The 26,253-nt window shown below is 37.3% G+C and overlaps 1 protein-coding gene across 16 annotated transcripts in view; it reads left to right on the top strand.

Moving 5' to 3' along the window:
- Window positions 1-26,253, top strand: part of ANK2 (ankyrin 2) — a 212,701-nt gene that overhangs the window by 95,392 nt on the left and 91,056 nt on the right. For 10 of the 16 annotated variants that reach the window (XM_081811969.1, XM_081811970.1, XM_081811956.1 and 7 more), the window contains 8 exons: window positions 281-379; window positions 546-644; window positions 5,748-5,846; window positions 12,248-12,445; window positions 15,392-15,490; window positions 16,009-16,107; window positions 21,528-21,725; window positions 25,616-25,714. In XM_081811969.1, the coding sequence (XP_081668095.1) occupies window positions 281-379; window positions 546-644; window positions 5,748-5,846; window positions 12,248-12,445; window positions 15,392-15,490; window positions 16,009-16,107; window positions 21,528-21,725; window positions 25,616-25,714 (990 nt within the window). The remainder of the gene's footprint in view (window positions 1-280; window positions 380-545; window positions 645-5,747; window positions 5,847-12,247; window positions 12,446-15,391; window positions 15,491-16,008; window positions 16,108-21,527; window positions 21,726-25,615; window positions 25,715-26,253) is intronic. The other 6 variants (XM_081811962.1, XM_081811959.1, XM_081811966.1 and 3 more) reach the window with 3 other exon arrangements.

The raw sequence follows: 26,253 nt of genomic DNA, 5'->3' as shown, positions 1-26,253 counted from the left end.
TTCCTTCTTTGCAGAGCAGGCCCATGTAGTTTTCTTTACTTCTATTTTTCTCGATAACCACACAAAAAGAATTATATACCAGCCCACCACATAGCAGCCAAGTTCAGTGCCTACAGGAACACACCCCCACTTTTCTTTCCAAATCCCAGCACCTACAACATCAGAAGAAATGGTTAACATTACGTGACGATGTAACATTATTGCCTGCAATGTGCCCGCATGGAGTTGTGTGAGGATCGTTTCTGCATGTTTTCAACTAACTTGATTGTCTTTTGCACAGAATGGTTTTACTCCACTGCACATTGCCTGCAAGAAAAACCGCATCAAAGTCATGGAACTGCTGGTGAAATATGGGGCTTCAATCCAAGCTATCACAGAGGTAGAACAATGTTTCAGCTTGTCACGAAACATTCCTTCTCTTACTCCTTCTTCCCCTTCCTGTCGCCCATCCTCTGTCCTCTTCACTCAAGTCTTATTTATCTGAAGAAGTCCCCATGGCCCCCACCGGTGCAGAGGAGTAAAACTGCTGTTGCTTTGTTTCGCAGTCTGGCCTCACACCAATACATGTGGCTGCCTTCATGGGCCACTTGAACATTGTCCTCCTTCTGCTGCAGAACGGAGCCTCTCCAGATGTCACTAACATTGTGAGTATGGCTTGGGTCAGAATAACCACAGGGAGAAAGAGCGAGAGGAAGAGAGAGTATGGCTGTTGGTAGGGATGTTTGTGTGTATGTCATCAAAGCGAGCGGCTGAGCTTTGAGCAGAGCCTCCATGATCCCAGGTTACTGAAGTACTCACTAGAACTTCACTGAGAAGAAATGGGTTAGGAAAACAAAATGGGAGTTGGGGAAGCTGTTTCAGCTCCCTGGTGCAGATGGATTAAACATGCATCTGAAATACATTTATGAAAACAAGATACATTTTGAATGAAGGATTGGTTGGAATAAAATCCAAAGGACTCATTCCAGTTGCTTGAGTGAATTCTATTCCTGGTAATTTTGATTAACATGTCAAGTCAGTACCACCATCAATCATAGGAAATAGTTAACCAGAGATAGACCCATAGGAGGGATTTCTATTTGATACCAAATTCTGTCTCCTTCAATTACATGGATTTTTCATTTTCTAACCTTGATTTTTCATTTTGATTTGATTTTGTTGGCTAGAGTGGATGGAGTCCTCTCTTACCTGAAATAATTATACCATTGAAACTTTTTCCTATATCTTAAAATGAATGTTAGTCTCCAGACAACTTTTATTCTGCCAGTAACTACTGGATATCCCAGAATTCTTCTACCTAATTTAAATTAGGATTTTTACTTCCAACTTCCTTATTATTTCTTTCATTTTCTTGGAGTCTGTTCCCTTAAACTTTGATCATTTAATGCAAATTTTCTCCTTACTGTGCACAAGATATGGTCATGTATTTGAAGCTCAACAGGGACCACTGGAATATTGAGATTTTTTTTTAAGTATGCAATAGAAATAACTCTCCCCAAATAAACATCAGTGCTTATTATTGAGTCATATTTTCAAAAGCAAGTGATTGACTATTGTTGTTAAATTTTGGTGTATCATTCCATTTGAGTTGTGAAACAGAATGTTCAATGTCCCTTTTCATTTGTATTCCCTCTCACATTCTCATTTCTTTGCATTTTACACATTGTTTCTGTGCTAAAGTTTCTGATACATGGACAAAATCATGTGAAATTAATTTATCTGGTTTAAGTATTATTTAATACTCTATATAATTCACAATTGGAGCATAAAACCATTAAATAATTGAAATATATTCTGTTTGTTTCCCTAATTATAGCTTATGGATCCTAAAGTAATATTATTATACACTAATCTTTAATTACTCCATTAAGGATAAGAGTAATTTCAAAACATGCCGGTTTGAGTTGAACTTTTAGTCACTTCTTAGAACTTTAAAAGAAATCAACATCACCCTTTTTCTGTGCAGAGATGATGACCACCTCTCTTTTTTAAATTGATAGCTGTATGAACTAGTAACTTTCAAGAAAAGTACTCTGTATACTTTCCCACTATACTGTATTTTCCTTATTTGTATTTCATTGCCTTCAGGATCAAGGTGCAATGGTGATACTGTGTTAAATTATGTTATCATATTATAATAGTAACATATACAAGAATACTTTATCTGATACTTTATTGAAATCCCCTAGGTTAATATTTTTGAGGGGAGAATTTGATACAATCATTAAAGAAAATCCACATGAAATGGTTGCGTGATTCTGTGGCCACTCTTAACTTGGCTTTTAACTGGCCAATTCCAAATCATTTGATGGTTATGGATTTACTCCATATTCATATGCTCCCCCTTCTGCAAAAGAAAATGCAATATAGGCTACCTGTAGACTTTAAAATTAAAATAAATAAAATATCAATTAAAACAATAAAAATGTTTACATCCTCTAGGTTCGTAAAGACTCCTGAATTTCATAATTGCTTTATCAAACTTAACTTCTACCTACCACTCATTATCAAGTTCACTTTGTTTTATCTTCTCATTTGTCTATTACACATTTTTTCTCTTCAGTCCCCTCAAAACAAATACTTGAGAGGCACTTGCTAATGTAATCCTCTCCTCAAGATATTTCCTCGTTTTTTGTTTGTTCATTTTTATTTTTGTATTATATGTCCTTCAGGGAGCAGATACCATGTAGATAGATAGGGTTGCCAGATAAAATACAGGACTCCCAGTTAAATCTGAATTTCAGATAAATGACAATTTTTTTTTTTGTATAAGTATGTCTTGTGCAATAGTTGAGACATATTTATACTAAAATAATTATTCATTGTTTGTCTGGAATTAAAATTTAACTGGTCATCCCGTATTTTTGTTTGCTAAATCTGGCAACCCTACATTTAGAGGAATTTAATTTATCTCTAGCAGTGGGATGCCTATGAACTTGTACATTCTCAGGACATGAGGATATAGCCACTGGATCCAAAACTCTGTGCAGGTTGATTAAGAAACTGTGTGAACACTTATTGCCTGCTTGCTGTGTCAGAGTTGGGCATTTCCTGACCCCAAAGTACCCCACCTTTGGAGCCTTTGTGTGTTGCCTGAAATCATGTTGCATTTTTGAATGCAATGCTGTCTGTTGTGCTTTGATGCTTTCCAACTGATGCAGCCAAAGTGGAAGTCAATGTAGCTGTCGGCAAAATCAGTTTTAACAACTGAGAAGAGGGGCATGAAATTTAGTAACTGCTTTGGATGTGTGCATACCCATTCTCTTGCCAGTCTTGTTTTTGTCTCAAAATTCACTCCAAGTGTGAGATGTACCAATAACTCAATCATGTGCAGATATTATTACTGCAAAGCTTCCTTTCCGGAAAGCTCACAAATGCACTCTAAAACCTAGAAAGCTGAACTACCAGTTGTAATACATCCATAATCCAAAGTATTCATTGACAACCATGGGAGTAGAAAACTAAGCACTTTTGGGGCTGTCTAGAGTACAATGTGAGGTATTACCAAGTTTTCTCATATAAAAATCATTGGACTCATGGCTAGGTTCGCACTTCATATCATGTTTAAAGTTTCCCCCAATACTTAAGTGAATGAGCTTAAGATAAAGAAAACAAGGCTGTTGAGTAAGATAAGGTGCCCAACAATCAAGAAATGGAAGTTACTAAAATATCTTTATATATATTTTATATCATTATAATATATCTTTCATTTTTTATTTATAATTATATATAAACAAGGGTAATATAAATACAAAAGGGTAAGGACAATTTACAATAAAAATCAATTACCCCAGAGTCATTAAATAAGATTGAACAAGACCATTGCTTTAAATCGGAGAGATGTATGTGTGTATACAAATATATATAACTTTTCTTTGGCTATAATGTTTAATACTTTAGATTAGGTTTTATAACTAACTCATTGATTTCAAATGTATAAATAGCATAAAAATAACTCATTCTAAGTATATAATAAGGATATTGGAAATATTAAGACTAGTATTGGAAACATTTTACATTGTAAAAACCCCTTATTGATAAAGTTTGGCTTGTAAACTAAACATAATGAATCTATCATTAACTAGGTACTCAGGATGCCTCTTTGACTTAACTTCTTATAAAGAAATTTATTTTTGTCTTTATTAGTAATTAGTAAAATTTAGTAAAATTGCTATACTTTTATAAGACTTAGCGTAAGGATTTGAGGGCTTTTTGTTGTTGTCAAATAGTTCGACCTTAACTTCATCTGTTTAGACTAGACAGGTTTTAAGTGATACAGAAAACAAGTTAGAAATCATGGTTGTCCAAAGAGGAAAAATCTTGCCATACACCCAAAGGTTGAAGACAAATATTGCTACTCCAATAATGTGATTTTTATAAGCCAACACACTCCAGATACATTTACTTTGCAAAAGTCAAAACATGTCATCATTAAACAAGGCCATTAGAAGATAAATGAATTAATTATCAACAAAAAAGAAAACAATATTAGACGTCCAGTTTAATGCTTTCAAAATCAAATCATTTGAAATGAATTTTTCATAACTTCATAAAGAATGAGTCTCAGATACTAGGAAAAAAATTACCTGTGAGCTATGTACCAAACTTAAGTTGTGCAAGGAATCAGAAGAAATTATTTACTGGAATTAGTCAGAAGTATCCAATTACCACAACTGACTTCAAGATCAATTTAGCTGATTTGGAATGGTTTACTTTACTTGGTTGAAATAAGCTTTATTTTCTAGAATAGTTGTGGTGACTAGAAGTAATCATTTCTGTTCCAGTGTCTTGTTTTTTTCTTTTTTATAACTGTAAAATTGCTTGGAAGTATGAACCCCTGCCTTCTTCAGAACTACATGGGGTTTTAAAATACGTTGATTAAAACAAAAACAAAAACCTTCTCTCTTACAGGCAGTACTTAACAGGCTTCTCAATGACAAAATTTCTTTCATCTAACCATCATCCTTCATGCTACAGCTTAAGCTACCATTTCCTGATCAGTGTGCTGTATCTTGATGTGGCACGAAGATACTTGAGGAATGACCTGATGCCCAGGGCTGCCCACCTCAACACATGACACTGTTAACAGATGCTTTACTCATCTCTTGGTAGTTCTCTCAAATAACTGTCTATAATTGAATATGAGCATTAATAATAGGGGGACATCCTGGGCAAATCAAATTTCTTATGTAAACGGTCATTGTCTAGCCTTATAACACAAAGACAAATCCAATATGAAATAGTTTATTTCAGAAGTAAACTTTGAATTCTGAAAAAAAAAATGACTTATGTATGGTATAAATGACATGATTCTTTTGCACTGTGTTGACCTGATCTTCGGCATCTAGAGTTTCTCCTTAAAAATGGGATCAAGTTGTTATCACATAGTCAAATGTGATGATGACAGATTATAGGTTTGAAGGATAAAAGAGGACTTCATATCACCTAAAGCAGTTTAAGTTATGCCAGATTGACTATGAGGTTAAACCTCAGGGTATGCTGGATATTTGGGTAAGTTTACAGACTGAAAAAAAAATGAAATAAACATGTGTTTTGTCCTTATGAAGATGGAGAAGATACAAAACTGTATTTTTCCAGACTAAATAATTATGAAATAATCATGCCTTTTCATAGATTTCCTAAACCTTTGGATTGATTGCTGAATTTCACAAAAAGGCACATTTTTATCCTTTACCATACAGAGCAGTGGGTTTCCTTATGACTCAATGAGTTTTGTTTCTTGGCAGCGTGGGGAGACTGCATTGCACATGGCAGCCCGGGCAGGGCAGGTCGAAGTGGTCCGATGCCTACTGAGAAATGGTGCCCTTGTCGACGCCAGAGCCAGGGTAGGTGCGGGTGCTCGGGGTTCTCTCCTATTGTGCGCATGAGTTCCATCTTTAAGAGAGAATGCTATTCTTCATTTCCCGGATTTAGAAATGCCATGGACTGTAAGTAGAAGCATCAATTCAGTAGTTTTTCAGGCAGAGAAGGAAATGGTATAGTAAATATACACAATAAAATGCACCCCAATTTCAGAAACATTGACATTTGAAAAAAATATATAATTTAGTATCTAAGAAATGTGGCATTGAATAACCTAGTAATTTTTTAACCTATGAAAACATTCTTACATGTATTTTTCTTTTCATGAATTTTTAAAAAATGACCTATATTATAGAGATACTATGAATATTAAAATTGATTTCATACCATAAAGCCAATCAAATTTGCAGACATTACTTACTAGTTACTTAAAAACAAATTACACTCAAAGTTTTAATGTTGTACCTTTATCTGTTTTATTTTCTTCCTTTCTGTAATGAGTTCTACTTTTCTTCTTACTCTGATTTTACGCAGTTAGACATTCTGCTCTTCCGCTATTCCAAAATAAAATTTTGGCCCTGGAGATTACTTGATCAGATTCTCTTGTTCCTGATTGGCTTCTAATCCCTTTACAGGTTGATTTTTCCTTCCTTTTTTTTTTTTTTTTTAAAATTCACTTTCCAATTGCTTTTTCCACCTTCTTCCTCTACACTGAATATACTAGTAATTTTTATCAATATACTATATCTTCAATTGCCTTTTCCACATCATTCCATTACCTTTTGTATTAGCATCTTTGGGATTCTCGTAGAATATTTGAAGACTTTCTCTCCTTCAATACTTGATGTACCTGGGCTAGAACTCACTTCAGCTTGAATTGTGCCATCATGACTCCCTTTTGGAAATGGTATTATATTGGAATGAAAGCATCTGCCTAGAGTCCTACACATTGTCATTTCAGGCAAGTCATTGCACTTCTAGGTCTTTATCATTAAAATATAAAGGTTGGACTTAGAAACCTTGAAACTCCTTTCCAGACTTTCTTAACATTCTCTGACTCTATGAATTTAATAGCATTTTTTCCACAGATTTTCATGAAAAATCCGGTGAAACATGGGCAGCCTTGATATTAGCCTTTTCCTTTTGGATTTTATCTGCCTTTTTATCCATTGTGTGAGTAGTGTAATTAATGTTCTTTGGTAATCATCATCGATATTTTATTTTCTTATGTATTTAGAGCTTTTGTTGTTCAAACTGTATTCTTCCCAGCCTTGGCATTTTTCGTTTCTCCCCCGCCCCACGACTATTTTTTAAGAGCAGTTTTAGGTTCATAGCAAATTGCAAGGAAGTTACAGAGGCTTCCCATATACGCCCTGATCCCACACGTGCATAGGCTCCCACATTATCAGCTTTCCCCACTAGAGTGGTACACGTGTTAGAATTGATGAGCACACATTGACACATCACAATCCCCCAATCCATAGTGTACATTAGGGTTTACTCTTGATGTTTCACATTCTGCCGGTTTGGACAAATGTATAATGACATGTACCCATCCTTATCATGCAGACCAGTTTTACTGCCCTAAAAAAACTTCTGTGCTCTGCCTATTCTCATTTCCTTTCCAGGTTACCTGGCATTCAGCTATTTAAAAAAAAATTATGGTCAATCAATGTACTCTGAGTATCATGAACTTCAGTATTTTTATCAGAAATTGTGATAATATTTCTGGTAAATGTTTGTAATTTATATTTAATGACAAAAGGGTTTCCTGTTTATCTTTCAAAATAAAACCGTTTAATATTTGTCTATATTCAAATTTTAATTTATTTTTAACAGAAATTTGCTTATTTTCATGTGTCTTTGTCAATTTTTTTATGTTATCAATTTAGCCTGTTATTATTGCCTTATGCTTTTCTGGATACCATCTGAAACCCCTTCCTCCAAACCACTAGCTAAAGATTCTTTACTTTGAAATATTGTAACATTTATTCATTTTTTAAAAATTTTTACACACAAATTCCATCAATTCTATTGTTCTGGTGTTTTTTTGTTGTTGTTTGTTTTTTTGTTGTTTTTTAAGAGAGAGTTCGTGGGAGTGGGGAAGGGCAGAGGGAGAAGGAGAGAGAGAATCTTAAGCACGCTCCATGTGGGGCTCACTCTCACGACCCTGAGATCATGACCTGAACCAAAATCAAGAGTTGGACGCTTAAAGGACTGAGCCACCCAGGTGCCCCCAATTCTATCATTTTACTTCCTTTCGCAACTACGTTTAGTGTCATGGTCTACATATGTAAATAAAATCTTTAATTTTTTTATTCCTCCTTGTTTAAATATCAAATGTCATGATCCTTTGTTTTTTCAACTCTACCACCTGTCCGAAGTTGCAACTAAAATTCCTTCCCTATAGCATCCTTCTGGTTGCAGACAGGAGAAACTACCACAGCCTGATAGAGCCCTGCTACTGAAAGGTCATTATGCATGACATCACCTGGGGATCTTTTTAAAATGCAGAATGAACTCAGTAGGTTGGGGTGAGGCCCCAAATCTGCATTTTTTTTATTTAAAAGATTTTTTTTATTTATTTGACAGAGAGAGAGACAGCAAGAGAGGGAACACAAGCAGGGGGAGTGGGAGAGGGAGAAGCAGGCTTCCCGCTGAGCAGGGAGCCCGATGCAGGGCTCCATCCCAGGACCCTGGGATCATGGCCTGAGCTGAAGGCAGACGCTTAACGACTGAGCCACCCAGGCGCCCCCCAAATCTGCATTTCTAACAAACTCACAGGCGATGGGCATGTTCCCGATCCCAGGATTATACTGAGCAGCAAGAAGCTAAGGTTTTCCCTTTTCACATGTTCTATTTTAAGTTGTAATTTAACCATGAGTTTCTACTTTTTTTAGCCCTTTAGGTTTGCCTGGAAATCTTTGATGTTAACAAATGTTAACATTTGTACAGTGGTCTATACTTCATAAAGCATTTTAACACGAATTACCTTATTTAACACACAGAGCAACCATGTGTTGTAGGGTGGCTTAGGGTCCTGAAATCCAAAATTGTGCTGTCTTTCCTGAGGTCATAGAGTTAGAAAGAGTAAGAAAAGGGTTCCTCCTTGATTCTGGATCTTTCTCCTAGCTTTTTTCTGCTGACATAATTATCTCCTTTTTGTCTATAAAGAGAGACCTTATCTCTCCTATCTAAACAAACAACAGGATTCTAATTAGTCACATTTCCCACCTGGGCTGATCACTATGGCCAGGATATAGTACTAAGCCTGGGTTCCATGCCCATTCATGTGGTGCATCCATGAAGTGGAGTGAGATGAGTGGCAGACCCTCCAGAGCCACATGTAGTGGGGGATGCCTTCTTTCCCCAAAGGAGGGAGGGCTCTTCCCAGAAAAAGGGTGTAGGGGTTCTTGAACAGAAAAATGAAAATCTATCAGTTCTGTTTTACCTCTTGGTTTCCCAGCATGCATACCTACATGCATGCACTTCTGAAACTCTCTCTCTTAACCTAATACATTGCTCTATCATTCACTCCCTCCCAAAGGGGAGATGGTCAGCAATTATACTCAGTTACTATGCTGAACTCCAAGGGCGAGATCTCTGGGTAGTCTGTATTCTTCTTAATCAGGTTTAGAAATAATATCTCATGGTTATATAATCATGGCGCTACTCCCACTACATAATGAAAGAAAAATAATTTACCACACCAATGCCTCTCATTTAAAAAGTGCGAGTTGCATCCTCTTGTAAGTCAAGAGCATAAGGCGATTTTGCTGGACAGACTAAGAGACCAGGGACTGCAGGGCATAAGTTCATTGGTCAGTCAGTGTGCTTGCCCCCGGACCCTGCCCTCACAAAGGTCCTTCCTTGTCCAGTATCCTCCATGGATATGACTGAGAGGACCACTGGGGCCCTCCCATTGGGGAGCTCTCTTACTTGAGGTGCCTATGTTCTGTTGGCACAATATGGAGGGCTGGCATTTGGTTTAGGGATAGAGCAATCACAGGGCCCCGAGGCTTAAACTCAGTTGAAACTTAATTCACCTTAAAACTTGAGTTAGCTGCCAGTCGATTTGGTTCCTGAGAATCGTGTTAGCTAGGAATTAATGGCAGAAATTTGATCAAATCTTTGAACCTTGTCTAAGCCATTGCTATTTCTGTCTTTTGGTAAAGGAGTTGGGGCTCAGCAGGTCTTCCTAATTTTGGAAGACTATAGCTTGTGGGAGTAAGGCAGAGCTCATCTCTTCCTGGTCCAGGCTGTATCACAGTCAATGACACTTTGTGATGAGGGAATTATTACCCCTTATATATGGAAGAGGCCTAGAGGATCAAGGTAACCCTCCCTTTTTAAAGCCCTTTCCATGAATATTATTTTCTGCGCTTTCCCAATTCTTTGCCTTGGCTTGAATTAACTTTAGTTTGGAGCAGCAAATTCAACTTTTGCAGTTCAACAGGGAAATAATTACCCAAACCTTAAAAGGTCTTATATCTCTAGTTACCAGTGGAAAGACTTTCTAACCAAACTTGTTTGTTCTTCCCTTTTTTGCTTTCAGATAGGACTGTACCAAAAGTTGAAGAAAGTAGGCAAGGCAGTTTATTTCTTAAAAAAATTAAAAACAAAAACAAACAAACAAAATCAAGTACCTAAATGCTCTGGGGTCTGAGAACCAAGGGACAAGAGTTGATAATTTAACCGAATAGTTGGCTGCTACCGGCTCTGGATGAAGGTGCCTTCATTGCCCCAGGTCTCCCGCTCACTCATCAAGAACATCTTTTAGATTATGTCACTTGCAATACCTGCCTCTATCAAATTGTGCTGGGCAGATGTGCAAGAAGGGAAACCCAGAAGTGACAGATGTTCATGATAGCTATTCTTAGGTTCTTCAGTTCTTTTACTGTTGTTTTGTTCTCTATTTATCTTTGTAATTTAATTTCCCCCATTTGTCTATTTTCTTCTCTGCTGTGTTTCAGAGAACAGTTGTATTTTCTGAAGTGTTGTCAGTCTCCTTTCCTATTGAGAGTCACCTCATTCTGTTAGTTTTCTCAGTGGCCAACTTACTGTGTCTATTTCTGTAGGATGTATAGGCCAATGAATGTCTTTGGAATCCAATGCCTGAATTCAAGTCCTGTTTTAATAGCCTGGTGACCTCAAACAATCCTGGAGAACCACTTTAATTCCCCTTAACCTCCGCTTTCCAGAAAATGGTCTAATAATACATCTTATGCCTTCCTTTCGGGTCTTTTGTAAGAATAGGATTAAGTATGCACTGTACATGAAGGAAGGTTATAAATTGCATTTTTAAAAAAGATTCCAATTCTATTACTAAAACACTTGTGTTATTGTTATTTATTACTTACTTCTCACCACCCTGAAATTCATATAATGCTATTCCATCTCCTTCTGTGGCTCCCTCTGAATACTTTCTTTCTTATACTTTAAGATACTACATTTATTTGAACAGCTCTTCCCCACTCTATTATATCCTTTTTCCATTCATTCTTAGCTTAGAAAGCTGACCCAGCTTTTCCTTCCTCACTTTGATTATGACATGCCCTTGAACACATTGTAAAGACATACCTTTTTTTCATCACTAAGGTTATGCTCAATTTTCTTTTTATAAAAGAATGGTTTGGCCTAGTTCTCTTAACACTGAAATGAAAATATTTTCTGACTACACATTAGAGTCAGGTGATTTCTTGAGCCTCTTCCAACATATCCTCCCTATTTCTTATACCAGCTATGTCCTCTCTGCGTTTCTAAATGAAAAGCACTTGGCAAATACTTAACCCCCTTTGCTTCTTGCCGGAGTTCCATTTCATCCTGAAATCCTGGATGTAAGTCCCAGAACCATCTGTAATGTTTCCTGGAACATTAAAAAAAAAATCAGATCGTAATATCTTATCTGAAGTCTCTCCTTGAAGAAAATGACCAGTATTTCTATCCTCGGCTTGTTTGAGTGGAGTAAGAACAGTTTTCCCAGCATCCCTCATTCTTTCTCTCTTGATATAGTTCCCAGAATAAATACTGTCTCTTAGTGAAAGCTTTTGGATGAGAATCTAGGTCTTAGTACTTCTGGACTAGATTTCTTTCTTATTCAGAACCACAAGTTGGTTTATATTTAAGCATAAGTGAGGGCTGAAGCCTTAATGAGTTGAGTAACATATTGGTATGCCCAGGCAACAATGACCAAGTTCATGGAAGTACATACTACTAAGAAAATCTAAGAAAGATTTTTGTGACCAAACAGGTCACCTCCATAACAAAATATAAAATAAATCGTGGTCAGAGTAGTAATAATTTCCTTTTTGGGTAAGGGTTCCTAGAGATTCCAAGAAGACGTCAGGAAACATCTGAGTGAAATATGTTATCAGTGAAGTCTGGCTTGTTCTGGCACTAATTTTTGACTTGACTTGAGTTGTAGGAGGAACAGACACCTTTGCACATTGCCTCTCGCCTGGGTAAGACAGAAATTGTCCAGCTGCTTCTACAACATATGGCTCATCCAGATGCAGCCACGACAAATGGGTACACGCCATTGCACATCTCTGCCAGGGAAGGCCAGGTAGATGTGGCATCAGTCCTCTTGGAAGCAGGAGCAGCCCACTCCTTAGCTACCAAGGTAAGGGGATGGCTCCATGACAACATGGATGAAGAGGGATCCTGAGTCAGGCTTCCTCTGTTCTATTATCCACAGTATCAAGAAGGGTAGATCTTCTTTAGGCTCTGACTTACTTCTTTCTATTTGAATATTTTAGATTCATTTCCTAAATCATCAAAGGGGATTTTGAAATCCCATATAATATTTTCAATAACCAGTGCTGAATTCCATCCTTCTAAGTAGTATTGTTTCTAATACAGGTGTCTGGTGCCTTTTTAACTAAGATTATTTCCATAGAGCAAGGACTACTTTCTCTTCTCTTTCCATTAGAAAATCTATAATGTATTCCCAAGAGAAAAAATAGAAGATTCCCAAATACATTGAACTAGTATTACTAATGAAGAAAAGAAAATTGCATTAAATTGGCAATACTATATTTGCTAACAGTTTTAGTACTATCTAGAAGTTCACCTTACTTGATTCTGCATTTTTCCAACTCTGGTATCAGCTGTCATTCCCATTCTGCTCTCTGATATTTATCAGCTATATTCTTGCTTGGGTATTTACGGTGTCTAAATAGAGCTGGGCTAGAGAAGCACTTTATTGGTTGTATATTCTTTGTATACACCAGCCTGAACTTTACTTATGTTCAAAGTTTCATGCTAGGGCAGAATAATTTTTTTTTCCACTTGATACATTCTATTTGAAATTCACTACTTGGACATGACTTAGAATAAAACATGAACACACTCAGCTAATCAGAGCAAGAGAAATTGGATGGGTACAGAAGAGTAGAAAAATGAGACAAGTTTAAAGTCCACAACAAGTGTATTGTTTGCAAGGCAAAATAATTCCCATAAATACAATAGTGATTCATCTTATTTAAAAGACATTTTCAATTTGCTCATAGCAAATAGTCATGAGTACTACATCTGAGGGAGAAGTATGAACTCAAGGAATGTTGTGGCATCTGTCCTCCTAGAAGTAGGAACGGCCCACTAGCCATTATGACTTAATCTGGTTGCCTGTGGCTATAAAACATGTTTTAATGTAAGAAACTGATAATTATTCAAATGCTGAAATCTGAAGAGCTGAAAGGATTTTAAAAGTCTTTTTTTTTAAATCAGAAACTAAGCAACAAATGTAATAGTGATAACAACAACAACCCAAGAAAGACTGGGTGATCATCTCACCAGATGAAGGTGACAAATAAATTCAGATATGTAAAATACAGAAATAGAGAATACAACATAGTGCCTTGCAAAGATTTTTAGAATTTAAAAGATATATCTAAAGCCATAGTCAAGTACTGAGGTTAAATGGAAGGAACTATTAAATTGAGCAGTTCAGTAGTGGAACTCACTGGGGTTCTGATGAATAGTTGACTCATCATCATTAAAGCTATTTGAGTGTTTCTAAATATCAGAGGGTAAATGAAATCCTGAGGAAATTAACATGGGGAAGGAGGAAGATGTATGACTCAAGAGATGCTTTCCAACCCCAATTTTGTGATTCTACAGTAAAGATTCTGTGTGGTTTTGTCTAATAATATGTTCCAAATTTATAAAGGGGTTGGATCACTATTCCAGCAGGACTTTATGGACAAGGCATTTCTTTTTCTTCCTTATCATGTATTTTTTTTTCTCAAAGAATTCTACTTCATCCTGAGTGTCACCCCAATCATTGTGTACGTTGAGCAGAGGGAGAACATTAACAATAAATGTTGGCTGAAACGGACTAATGCAAAAGGAGGAAATACTTCCTATATTTGTCCCACATTTGGAGAAAGTGAAAGAATCACTCTCCTCCAAGGACTGATTAGTACCAAATGTTCAAAAAGAAGCGAAAAGAAAAACAACATTTTAATTAAACATAATTCGTGTGGTGACACTGTGAAAGGGCAGTATTGTTTCTTGGGAGAAATTCTGTATTGTGATGAGGGCTTCAGTGGTCCCAAGGATAAGCCATACCTTAGACCACCTACACCAGGCACATTTGCTTGGTGTGTTTTACAGGCCCCGGTCAGCGTTAGAACTCTTCCACTCTCACTTTAGTGCCAGAAGAGCATGTGGTTAGACTGTCTGGCCAAGAGGATGGATTTGAGATCATGGTGTAGGAACCGTGCCATCCTTGAGATCTGAGTCCAGGGACTTGGCTGTTTTTGTAACACAGCTAATGACGGAGAATGACATTAGTTAGGCACACAAGACATTGAATCTGCACATATAAACATGGGTAACAGAGCATTCTTTTAAAAAAGCTTTACACTGGTGTGTTTAAAAGTCTGACAATCAGCTCAACATTATGCCGGAAGTAGAGTGTATTTTACAAAAGGAATTGGTCTTTTATACAGTGTGGGTCTTCTGGGAAAGGGGCTAGATAACAGGATAGGAGGTACTTTTTAGTAGTGAGCATTTTTCTTCTCTGTCGACCATTTATCTTGCTATTTCTTCAGAAAATGCAAATCAACTGAATCACAGTAACAATTTTTTTACCAGGGCTGCTGAAATATCCTAAAATTTAAATGAAGAAATTTGGAATTCAGGTATTATAAAAAGGATAGAAAAAGAAGGATTGGAGAGAAGGCAGCTATTGTCTCAATCCTATTAATTTTAGAAGCAGGAAAAAGACAAGCTGTCCCCACCCCTGCCCCCAATCACTAAAGAGAGCCTTTTTAGGGACACCAGTGGCCTTTATAAATTTCAAACCTATAAAGTCAAATTTCAGTTTGCAAGCCCTTAAAATAAAATCTGTTTTGTTCAATCGATCAAGCCAAACTCTTGCATGTTAAATTTCCTTCTTTATTCTAGTCCTTGTTTATGGCTAACAGATTTAATGCTTCTAATATTTTTCCCAAATAGAGACTCAACATAGTTTGCTCAGTATGTTAACAAACAAACAAAAAGATTTTGTTAGGAGCCACAAAAATAAAGATTACATTTTACTTTTGTTTCTTCGCATTTTCAGAAGGGTTTTACTCCCCTGCATGTAGCAGCCAAGTATGGAAGCCTCGATGTGGCAAAACTCCTCTTACAACGCCGGGCTGCCGCAGATTCTGCCGGGAAGGTAAAGAGTTTTACTAATACATGACAGTTACGTAACTCAGTCAGGTTGGAAGCTTTGGAGATCTGTACTTCGAGATATTTTTCTCACCCTTCTGAAAGGAATATGAAGGCGACTGATGAAACTATGCCAGATAGACACGAGGGGGATATCTGCCCGTGCGTGACCTGTCCACATCCACACTAATTTAGAAGGCATTTAGAGCTGTGCCTTCAGTGTATGTCCTCTGCACTAAATTTAGAAGAATCCTTGCAATGCTAATGTAGTCATTCTTGCATAGCATTTCAGACTTTTATTTACGGTGGCTATCCAGGTAACGTGTGCCAACTTACACTCCACCAGACATTTTCCGTTTTAGCTAAGTTTCTAATATGCAAATCATTAGGTATTGATTTGATTTTTTATTGACCATATTAATTAATTAACATGGACTTAATCGATACTAGTTTCCATGCATTTGGGTAGCTTCAGGGCAGCTCACACTAATTTATTAATGCTGAATTTAAACACACCCTTTACAGAACGGCCTTACCCCGCTCCACGTTGCTGCTCATTATGACAACCAGAAGGTAGCATTGCTGTTACTGGAGAAGGGCGCTTCCCCGCATGCCACGGCCAAGGTGAGGACCGCAGAAGAGGACTGGCAGAGATAGGGTGCAACTATACTCAGACTGCACATGGGAATTGCTCTTTCATTTTTTAAATTTTAATTCCAGTGTAGTTAACCTACAGTTTTTTATTAGTTTCAGGTGTGCAATAGAATGATTGAACACTTCCATACATCACCTGGTGCTCATCATGACAAGTGCCCTTCTTAATCCCCACCACCTGTTTCAACCATCGCACCTCCCCACCCCCCTTCATTACCAGCAGTCTGTTCTCTAGAGTTAGTTTATTTCTTGGTTTGGCTCTGTCTCTTTTTATCCTCTGCTTGTTTGTTTTGTTTCTTAAATTCCACATATGAGTGAAATCTTATGGTATTTGTCTTTCTCTGACTGACTGATTTCACTTAGCATTATACTCTCTAGCTCCTTCCATGTTGTTTTAGGGAATTGTTCTTTAAACACATGGTATGGTATAACTGCAAATAGTCCTAGTGATAGTAGCTTTTGGTACTGACTATTTATTATTATTATTATTTCTACCAGTTACTTCCACAAAGCCTTTTAAGATTTTTTAAAAGCCGGGGCGCCTGGGTGGCTCAGTTGGTTAAGCGACTGCCTTCGGCTCAGGTCATGATCCTGGAGTCCCGGAATCGAGTCCCGCATCGGGCTCCCTGCTCGGCGGGGAGTCTGCTTCTCCCTCTGACCCTTCTCCCTCTCATGCTCTCTGTCTCAAATAAATAAATAAAATATTAAAAAAAAAAAATTAAAAAAAAAAAAGATTTTTTAAAAGTCAGCGTAGATTAAGGGGATATGCCTACAAAACAGTAGAGGTGACTTTTACTGCTAACATGCAGTGTTTTAGAGACTAAAGTTTTGAATTTTGAGAAATGAAACATAATAAAGGCAGTAGGTTTTTCCTTTTCCCCTATAACCAGAATGTTATGACATAACATAACCTTTTTTTTTTTTTTTGCTTATTCCTTTAGGCCTCAATTTTTTCATTATGGTATATGAAAGGCTCTTCGTTTCTTTTTTCTTTAAGTATTTCATTACATCCTTTTAAGTTCTGAGACTAGGAATTCCTTTTTGATGTATATATACCACCAATTTCTGAGACAGTGCCAACTGAGACTTGTACCAACGGACAGGGCATTTCTCACTATTTGAGTTGCCCCTTTATTAGGCCAAAAATATGCATGAATCTCACATAATACATGAAATAATCATTATATCTTTCATTAATTCAAGCATATATTTTATCAGGATTTATTTAAAAAGTATTTATTGTGTTAGGAAGATATTCATGCTATGTTAGATGACATAATAAAACAGCACAACTCCCATTTATTTACCAAATACTGTACCTACCACTTTGCATGCACTATCTCATTTAATCTCATGATAATGCTATGAGATTGGTGTCATAATAATTTCTATTTTACAGATAAAAAAGTGAGATTTGAATAGATTAATTTGTTTGTCCAAAGTCACTTGACTGATAAGTGATAGAGCTGAGATTTGACCTCAAGCAATTTGACTTTAGAACCAGCACTCTTTTTTTTTTAGTTTTTTTTTTTTTTTTTTTTTTTTAGTAATCTTTACACCCAATGTGGGGCTCGAACTCACAACCCTGAGATCAAAAGTTACCTGTTCTTTTGACTGAGCCAGCAAGGTGCTCCTAGAACCAGCACTCTTAACCATTAGGTCCACTATGTCCCAAAGTAGTGGAGAGAGAATTATTCTACTTCTATTATATAAATATGTATATGTGTACTCATGTGTCTATTTATTTATTTTTTATTATGTTATGTTAATCACCATACATTACATCGTTAGTTGTGTTTTTTTTTTAAGATTTTATTTATTTGACAGAGAGAGCACAAGCAGAGGGAGACAGAGGGAGAAGCAGGCTCCCCGCTGAGCAAGGAGCCCGATGTGGGACTCAATCCCAGGACCCTGGGATCATGACCCGGGCCGAAGGCAGCCGCTTAACTGACTGAGCCACCCACTTAACTGACTGAGCCACCCAGGTGTCCCGACATCATTAGTTTTTGATGTAGTGTTCCATGATTCATTATTTGCATATAACACCCAGTGCTCCAGGCAGAACGTGCCCTCTTTAATACCCATTACCAGGCTATTTAAATTATACATATACACATATAATAAAATGGGATATTCTATATAAAAAGTATACTCTGTATAATACCATATATTTTGTATATATTATATATGACATAATATAAATATACATAACTTTGTAACATACCTACATATACATCTACATATATACATATACATGCATATTTTATTGGTACGAATATACACTAATAATAAAATATTTTAACTATCAAAAGAGGAGGGCAGGGGCACCTGGGTGGCTCAGTCGTTAAGCGTCTGCCTTTGGCTCACGTCATGATCCCAGGTCCTGGGATCGAGCCCCACATCGGGCTCCCCGCTCCACATCGGGCTCCCCGCTCCACATCGGGCTCCCCGCTCTGCGGGAAGCCTGCTTCTCCCTCTCCCACTCCCCCTGCTTGTGTTCCCTCTCTCACTGTTTCTCTCCCTGTCAAATAAATAAATAAAATCTTTAAAAAAAAAAAAAGGAGGGCAAATATTTATAATTATGCATATCATTCTTATTCCTTTATACCCTTCTCTCAGTAGTCTCATCAATTCTGCATTTATTTGATGTCTTTCTTCATCCTAGATGATAAACTACTTGAGCACAGTAATCATGTCATATTCATCTACATATCCCTAAATTATCTCATATAGTATTATGTGGATTCTCAATACATTTAAATGAAAGAATGAAGACTAAGCAACTATTTCAATGGAATAAAAATACCTACTCCTTTAACATGCCAGTACTTTTTTCATTAACTCTCCAAGCTGGCGATCCTCAATATAGATATGAAAGATTTCATCAATCCCAACAACACTTTATTTGAACTCTTACTATGTATAAAGAAAGAAGTGTAGTAAAACTTTGTTCTCCTCCCACAAGGGACTTTCAATCTACTTGGGAGAGAGGACCTAAATTATAAAATAATCTGTATGGTTTTCCCAAAAAGACAAATATAGCCCTGATCTCTAGCCTCTACAGTGTATGGTCCTTACTCTTAGGTACACACATAGAGTCCATAAGACCAGGTAGAGCAACCTCTACTCCAGAATCGTAGTAGGGTGGTGTTCAGGAGGCTCCTCTAGTATCTTCCACTCATCTGCCCCAGCCTGTTGATGAGCATGAGTCCTTCAGTTCTGGGGCCACTCCAAGAGGCTTCCAGTTGGTTGTACCCCCAGCCCCATTTCCACTTTTTTTTTTTAAGATTTTATTTATTTATTTGAGAGAGAGAGAGAACACAAGCAGGGGGCAGGGGCAGAGGGAGAGGGAGAAGCAGACTTCCCACTGAGCAGGGAGCCCGATGTGGGGGCTAGATCCCAGGACCCCGGGATCATGACCGGAGCCGAAGGCAGATGCTTAAACAACTGAGCCACGCAGGCACCCCCCCACCCCATCTCCACTTTTGACTCTGTATTCACTGCAACCACTTGCTCTAGCCAGAGACATAATCCCTTGGACTCTAGAACCTGTTTGCTTCTTTCTACCAGAGCCCAGAAGCTTTTCTTAGTTTTCACTGGATTTTTTTTCTGTGTGTGGTTATTTGGTTCCAAAAAATTTCACTCTATGTGGAGTAGGAGGACTATTTAGATCTTGTAGATCAAGTATCTGCTGGACAGTCAGATCTCTTATATTGCCAAAATTGACACTCTTTTTAATGATCTCTTATGTTGTTTTGATAAAACCTCCTGTCCTCCTCCATGTAAGTCTCTGACTTCCTAACCTTGGTAGATTTACTCTGATAATTCACCTAACTTTGGTAGAGCCCACGTGCAGGAATGGGGGACATTTGGACTGAAGAAAACACACTATAGCAAAAAAAAAAAAAAGATGCTAAACTTACAGGGTCCACAAAAATTTATGTATCCTTTAATTTAATAGAGCCCATGGTCCAAGTGCAGTGTTCTAGAACAACTGGAGCATCTGGGACCAATGATCAGACCATGAACAGGCTTCTAAGGAGAGCTGCCAAATTTCCTCAGCAGCTTAAAGAGAAATATCATTTATCTGAACTGAAAGATGCTTATTTTTGCTTGGAGAAATGGGGCAGAGTAGATAGATCAGATCATTGAGGATCAAGATTTGATGATGGCATGTAAAGATATTTAAGTTCTCAAAACTCCTTTTAATTTTTGGTACCCTTTGCAGTTAGACTTCAGGAAATAACATAACCTAAAATTATCTTATGATAGATTCACAAGAAGCAATTGATCGTTATGCTGTCTTTACCTTCATTATATCACAGTTCATGGCAAGGCCACTCTTTTTAATTTCTATTACACGTTTTTCATGGAAAATTCTACCAGACTTGAAAAAGGAAAGGAAAGGAAACAATATAGGTTCCATACTAACATTTGTTCTAGAGGTCTGTTTGCTTGTTTTTTCTTTTAACCAAGAATAGGGATTAACGTTTGGCTCTTGTAAGCCAAGTATGAATTCCTCTGGTCCTCTCTACAAACTGCCACATAAAACTAGTATCCTCATATTTCTACTTTTGAGTGCACAGGTTGTAGAGACAAGTGGAAGATCTAGGATTTTAATAGGCCACAGGATTGATATAAGCCAATTTTGTTGCTTAATATATTTTCCACTAGAATGCAACCCCTTAAAGACAGGGATTGTGTCTTGTCCACCTCTGTATCCCTATACCTAGCACACAGCCTGGCACATGCTCGCAACTTACTAAATAGCTATCGAATGAATAAAAAGTACAATCCACCCAGAAGCATAATAGCAGGAGTGTTTTAACAAGATCAAAGAAAGAATTCCATTTTATTCTGTACTACTAAAACTGTGTCTGAAGTATAGCATTCAGTTCCAGGTTGCACAATTCGAGAGCACTATTGACAAACTAGAATCAGTCTAGAACAGGTCATCCTTAATGGAGAGGTCTAGCAATGGGGCTTTTATCAGGAATAGTTAAAGGACTGGGGAAGTTTAACCTGGAAAAGAAGCCTAAAGGGAGATATGAAAACCATCTCCAGGTATTTGAAGGACAGTCATGTAGGAGAGGAACCTGGCTTATTTTATGTTGCTCTGCAGGAAAGAACCAATATTGTAAGAAGAAGTTGTTAAGCTTTGGGGCTTTTGTGTCTATACCTGTCTTAAAATAGAATGGGTGCCTTGTGATATTGGTTGTAAAGATTTGGGTGTTGTTAGATGGGAACTTGCAATGGGTAAGAATTTGGATTTACTATAAACTCACTTTATAACTTTTCTGTTGATTAGAGATTCTTATTTCCTTTGGAGATATATATTAGGGCAAGTGCTAAGCTTACAAGATATATTTGTTTTATTTTTTTTTTTCTAGAATGGCTATACTCCTTTACATATTGCTGCCAAGAAGAATCAAATGCAGATAGCTTCCACGCTCCTGAACTATGGAGCAGAGACTAACATTGTAACAAAACAAGGAGTAACCCCACTCCACCTGGCCTCACAGGAGGGGCACACAGATATGGTCACCTTGCTTCTGGATAAGGGAGCCAATATCCACATGTCAACCAAGGTATTGTTTTTGCCTCTTGTTTTAGCCAAGAGTCTCTCAGATGAATGTAAACAGAAACCGATCAAAGATAACTTGGAACAGAAGGAGGGGATGTGTTAAAAGGAAACAGAGATTACTTCTAGAATTCAAGGACAGTAACAGTCGGAGCCTTATGAGGAAAAAACCACAAGGAAGCAAGAGGCCGACTCTCTGCCTGTATGGCTGCATTTTTGAATCTTGACTTTTCCCTGCAAGTCAGTTTCATTTACCTCTCTCTACAGATCGACTTTCTCTGTTTCGTTGTGTATGTGACCAAAGTGGTGACCCTATAGCTCCCAAGAGTTAACATCACGGCAGTTAAAGCAGTCCGTCCAGATTGCCATAGGACCTGCTGGTCTTAATTCCAAATTTCAGACAGAAAGAGGGAGAGTGAGAGAGAGATAGAGAGAGAGGTGACAGTTCATTTGGGCTCTTGCCCAAACAACTGATTCTAAGCTCTTGGTCCATGGCCACTACCCAAGCCATTCTCCAGCCCGGCTGAGCATAAGAGGCACCCGGGGGCTGGGGGAGGGACGCATGCAGGGAACTCAGTAAAATAGAGATTTCTGAGCCAACTTTAGCTTAGTTTGGGTGGTTCTGGTGGTGGCGGCCAGAGAATCAGTGTTTTTAATAAAGAACCTCAGTCATTTCAGCCTTTGTAGGCAAGCATATTAACTATAATAGAGTAAGAGTGAGGAATATAGGGGGAAAAGACATTTTTCAAATATGGAAATACTTGGATTTTTACAATTACATGTCCGTCTATACATTTCCCTCTTTCTCTACATATATATCTGCAACTCTACCTACCTACCTACCTATTTAATGTATATCTATTTTATACTTTATGTACTCCACTGGAGTCAGCTTCTGAGAAACTAAAAATTGAAGTCTATATTTACAAGTTAGCTCATCACTTACAACTCTTAATGCTTTTTGTAACACAAAGTATAGGTTTAGTGAACATTAAGTTTCTTAGGATTTTTCACAAATACACAAGTACTGTGTTTTTTACATCTCACTGTTGAGCTAATTAGTGCTTTTGGAAACTCATATGTGAATTGGTCTTAATAATGTTTATCAGGGGTGCCTGGGTGGCTCAGTCATTAAGCGTCTGCCTTTAGCTCAGGTCATGATCCCAGGGTCCTGGGATGGAGCCCCACATCGGGCTCCCTGCTCCACGGAGAGCCTGCTTCTCCCTCTCCCACTCCCCCTGCTTGTGTTCCCTCTCTCGCTGTGTCTCTCGCTGTCAAATAAATAAAATCTTAAAAAAAAAATAATGTTTATCAATAGGTTATGTAGCATTATTTCCTTTAGAAATAGTTTTGAAAAAGACAAGTTGCCTGAATGCCTCTAGAGTCCTATTCTGTGTCTTTATCACTCAGAAGTATTCCAGTAAATCCCTTGCCCTTATACGCTTCTTTGTTCTCTATCAGAAGTCCTCATGGATCTTTTTTTAAAGTATAGTGAGAGCTACTGATAGAGTTATTCCTCCAAAAGATATTTGCATTTTAACAGAAATGAACATGCTAAAGCCTTATGGTGAAATTCAATGCCTCAGCTGTCATTAAAGTCTGGGGCATGGATTTCCTTGTGGCCATTGACATCATGCCATCCAGGTGATCATTTCCCCTACTGGGGATATTCTCACTAAGACCAGTTGTATATGAAGGGGGCAGATAGTGTTTATTGTCCGTTAAAAACAAATCTTCATTTGAAAATAAACACGAGAAATCCATAAACAAGGAAAATTTTGAGTAGAATGAAATTCTAGACATTTCATGAAACTGGTCACGTGATGCTTCTGATAGTGCTGTTTTTAATTTATATTCATATCTGGAATCAGTTAATTATATCCCTCCCTAATGGTATTCTTCTAAACATATTACTTCCTTTGAGAGGGTTTTAGCAGTCAATCAGCAAATATTTAATGAATATTTTTGACTTGCATACTCCGCAGTGAAGAAATATATTCAATTTTGGACCACAAAGTAATTATGTTATCTTTATAACAATGATTTCAATATTAGATTTGGGTGCTATCCTAAAAAGAGGTATGATGTATTTGTCACTAGAGTAAATCACCATGTAATAATAAGAACCAGTTGTAGAGTCCTCTAGTGCATCTTAGAAAATAAATTCCTTTTTTTGGCACGAATTCCTTCAACATCTTCTATTTTCTTGATTTATTAGAAGAGTTTTCATAATTTGATTTAGGTATACAAATTTATCATAATAAATTGTAGAGGATTTTCATACTGGCTGTTAGTTTGTAATCTTATAGTGTAGAAAATCCATTCTGCAAATAGTGTAGAAAACAGCACATATATTTGACATGCCATTAAAAATGTCTTCTCGATATATGATGATCATTTCCTTTAATAGTCACTTCAATAACATTTTTAAAAGACCAGTTGTCTCCATAAAGAGAAATATTTTTGTTTGCTATTTTCATATGAAGAAAATCAGAATGAGGAAGAATCTTCTGTTCCAATATTCATATTGTTTATACTTTAGGACTAGATAGTATTTAGAAGGGAGGACATTTTAATGCGAAAGGGTATATCTTTGATCTCATCCTGATGGTTTATGAAACTCAAAGCTGAGCTCAGCCAGAACTGTAAGGATTAAAAAGCCCCAAGCCCTCAAAAAAAAAAAAAACCTTCTCTCTAGTTGGAGAATGTTTTTCCCTCTGTACATATCACTTATGTTTTTTAAAGATCAGAGGACTTATCCATTTCTAGGAGTACACCCTGGCTAGAGATCATGAATTTTGAAGAACCTGGCTGACTGTGGAAAGGCAGATCTGCAAAGCCACAGTCAGGGGGGCTGGTAGAATCTCTCTGGACATGAATTGGGAGAGTGGGGGTAGGGGGAGTTGCCAACTCGGAGCTTAAGTTCGCTAACTCAATGTATAGCTGCAGGACATACAGGGAGGGATGAATATACTAGGTATTTGAGCAGTTGCAGGGGGGAGAGAAACATAGGGTATGAATATACTGTTAGCTAGAATATAGGGCAGAAATGTTTGTTCACTGATATATTCAAATACCTAGAATACCTCCTGGCATATGAAAGATTCTCAGAAAACACCTGTTAAATACACAAATGATTTACGTTTTAAAGATACTCTTTTAATTTCAGTTTTGTGTGCTGGAGGCTACTTGCACACATAGTGAGGCTGCTGGATTGTGGCAATGACTGAGGAAAGCACCCTTTCCCTCTCCTTTCTCCATGCTTCCATCTTGTATTAGTTCTTAACTGTATTTGAATTGTATATACAATTAATCAGAATATTTACTTGATGTATAAATGCCAAACATTTTATATAAAACTGGCCAGTTATGGTGCTATATATAAATGATGGGGTTACTTTTATTTAGCAGTTAGAGGAACCCCCAAAATAGTATACTATCCTTGAGTGCTGGAGAAAACTGTTCTGAACTCGTTTCCTGTAACTCTGTACATTTTTTACCTTGATATAATATTTTATTGATGAAAATATAGATTATTGCTATGGTTAAAAAGTAGAAGTAGTAGTTGGTTGATTATTTAAGGGAACAAATAGATTCAGCAGGAGGCACAGATGGATTTGAAATGAATGTTGTTTGGAAGCTTATTAGCTGAGTTATTTTAAAGTTCTCACATCATAATAGAAGTACCCAAATAAAGAAAATGTAATTTGTTGATTAACTTAGAGAATATGTCTTAGAAAGGCATATTAACTTGGAGTGTTTGTTTTAGAGATCAAAAGTTGCAGGTGCTAGGGAGAGGCTATGAATTTTCCAGGATTTTTTCAAGACATGCTACTATAGATGATGAAACATATTTTCTTCCTCAAATGTACCCATTTGCTTCCATTCTCTCTATAGAGTGGACTCACGTCTTTACACCTTGCAGCCCAGGAAGATAAAGTGAATGTTGCTGACATTCTTACTAAGCACGGGGCTGACCAGGATGCTCACACAAAGGTAAAGTGAATCACTTTCAATATTGTGACAGGTTCTGATTTGGATGACTCCCAGTAGCCCCCATTCAGGTCACCCCCAGTCCAAGCACCCTTCCTCAAAAGTCCATTCTGAATTAATTATGATTCTCTTTTACTCACAAATCTGTAATGGTTCTCCATTTTTGCCAGAATCAAGTCCAAATGGAGATCATGATATCAGGACCCTTTATAAAAGGATTCTAATTTTGCTGGCTAAGTCAACCTCTCTCCATTATTGCTCTGCCAGTCCCGATGACTTGCTCTTTTCTTCCTGTATTTGCTTGCCTCCAACCCTTGGTCTTGAAAATGGCTTTTCCTTCTCTATGCCATAAAAATTTTCAAGCCCACCAAAGCTACATTTTCATGCATCTCCTCCAGATCCTCCCATCAGACTCAGTTTTTCTTCTCTATTTTCAGATCCAGTTATTTGTGTCTCTCTTTTAGCTCTTTGTCAGATGAAGTCATACACATGTCTGATTTCCTTTGCTGGTGTTAAGTTCCTTGTGCTCAGGGATCTGTCCA

This window comes from Leptonychotes weddellii, chromosome 2 (assembly GCF_054177405.1).
Source record: "Leptonychotes weddellii isolate Sample4059 chromosome 2, ASM5417740v2, whole genome shotgun sequence".
Lineage (NCBI taxonomy): Eukaryota > Metazoa > Chordata > Mammalia > Carnivora > Phocidae > Leptonychotes > Leptonychotes weddellii.
This window is presented reverse-complemented; position numbering and strand designations above follow the sequence as displayed.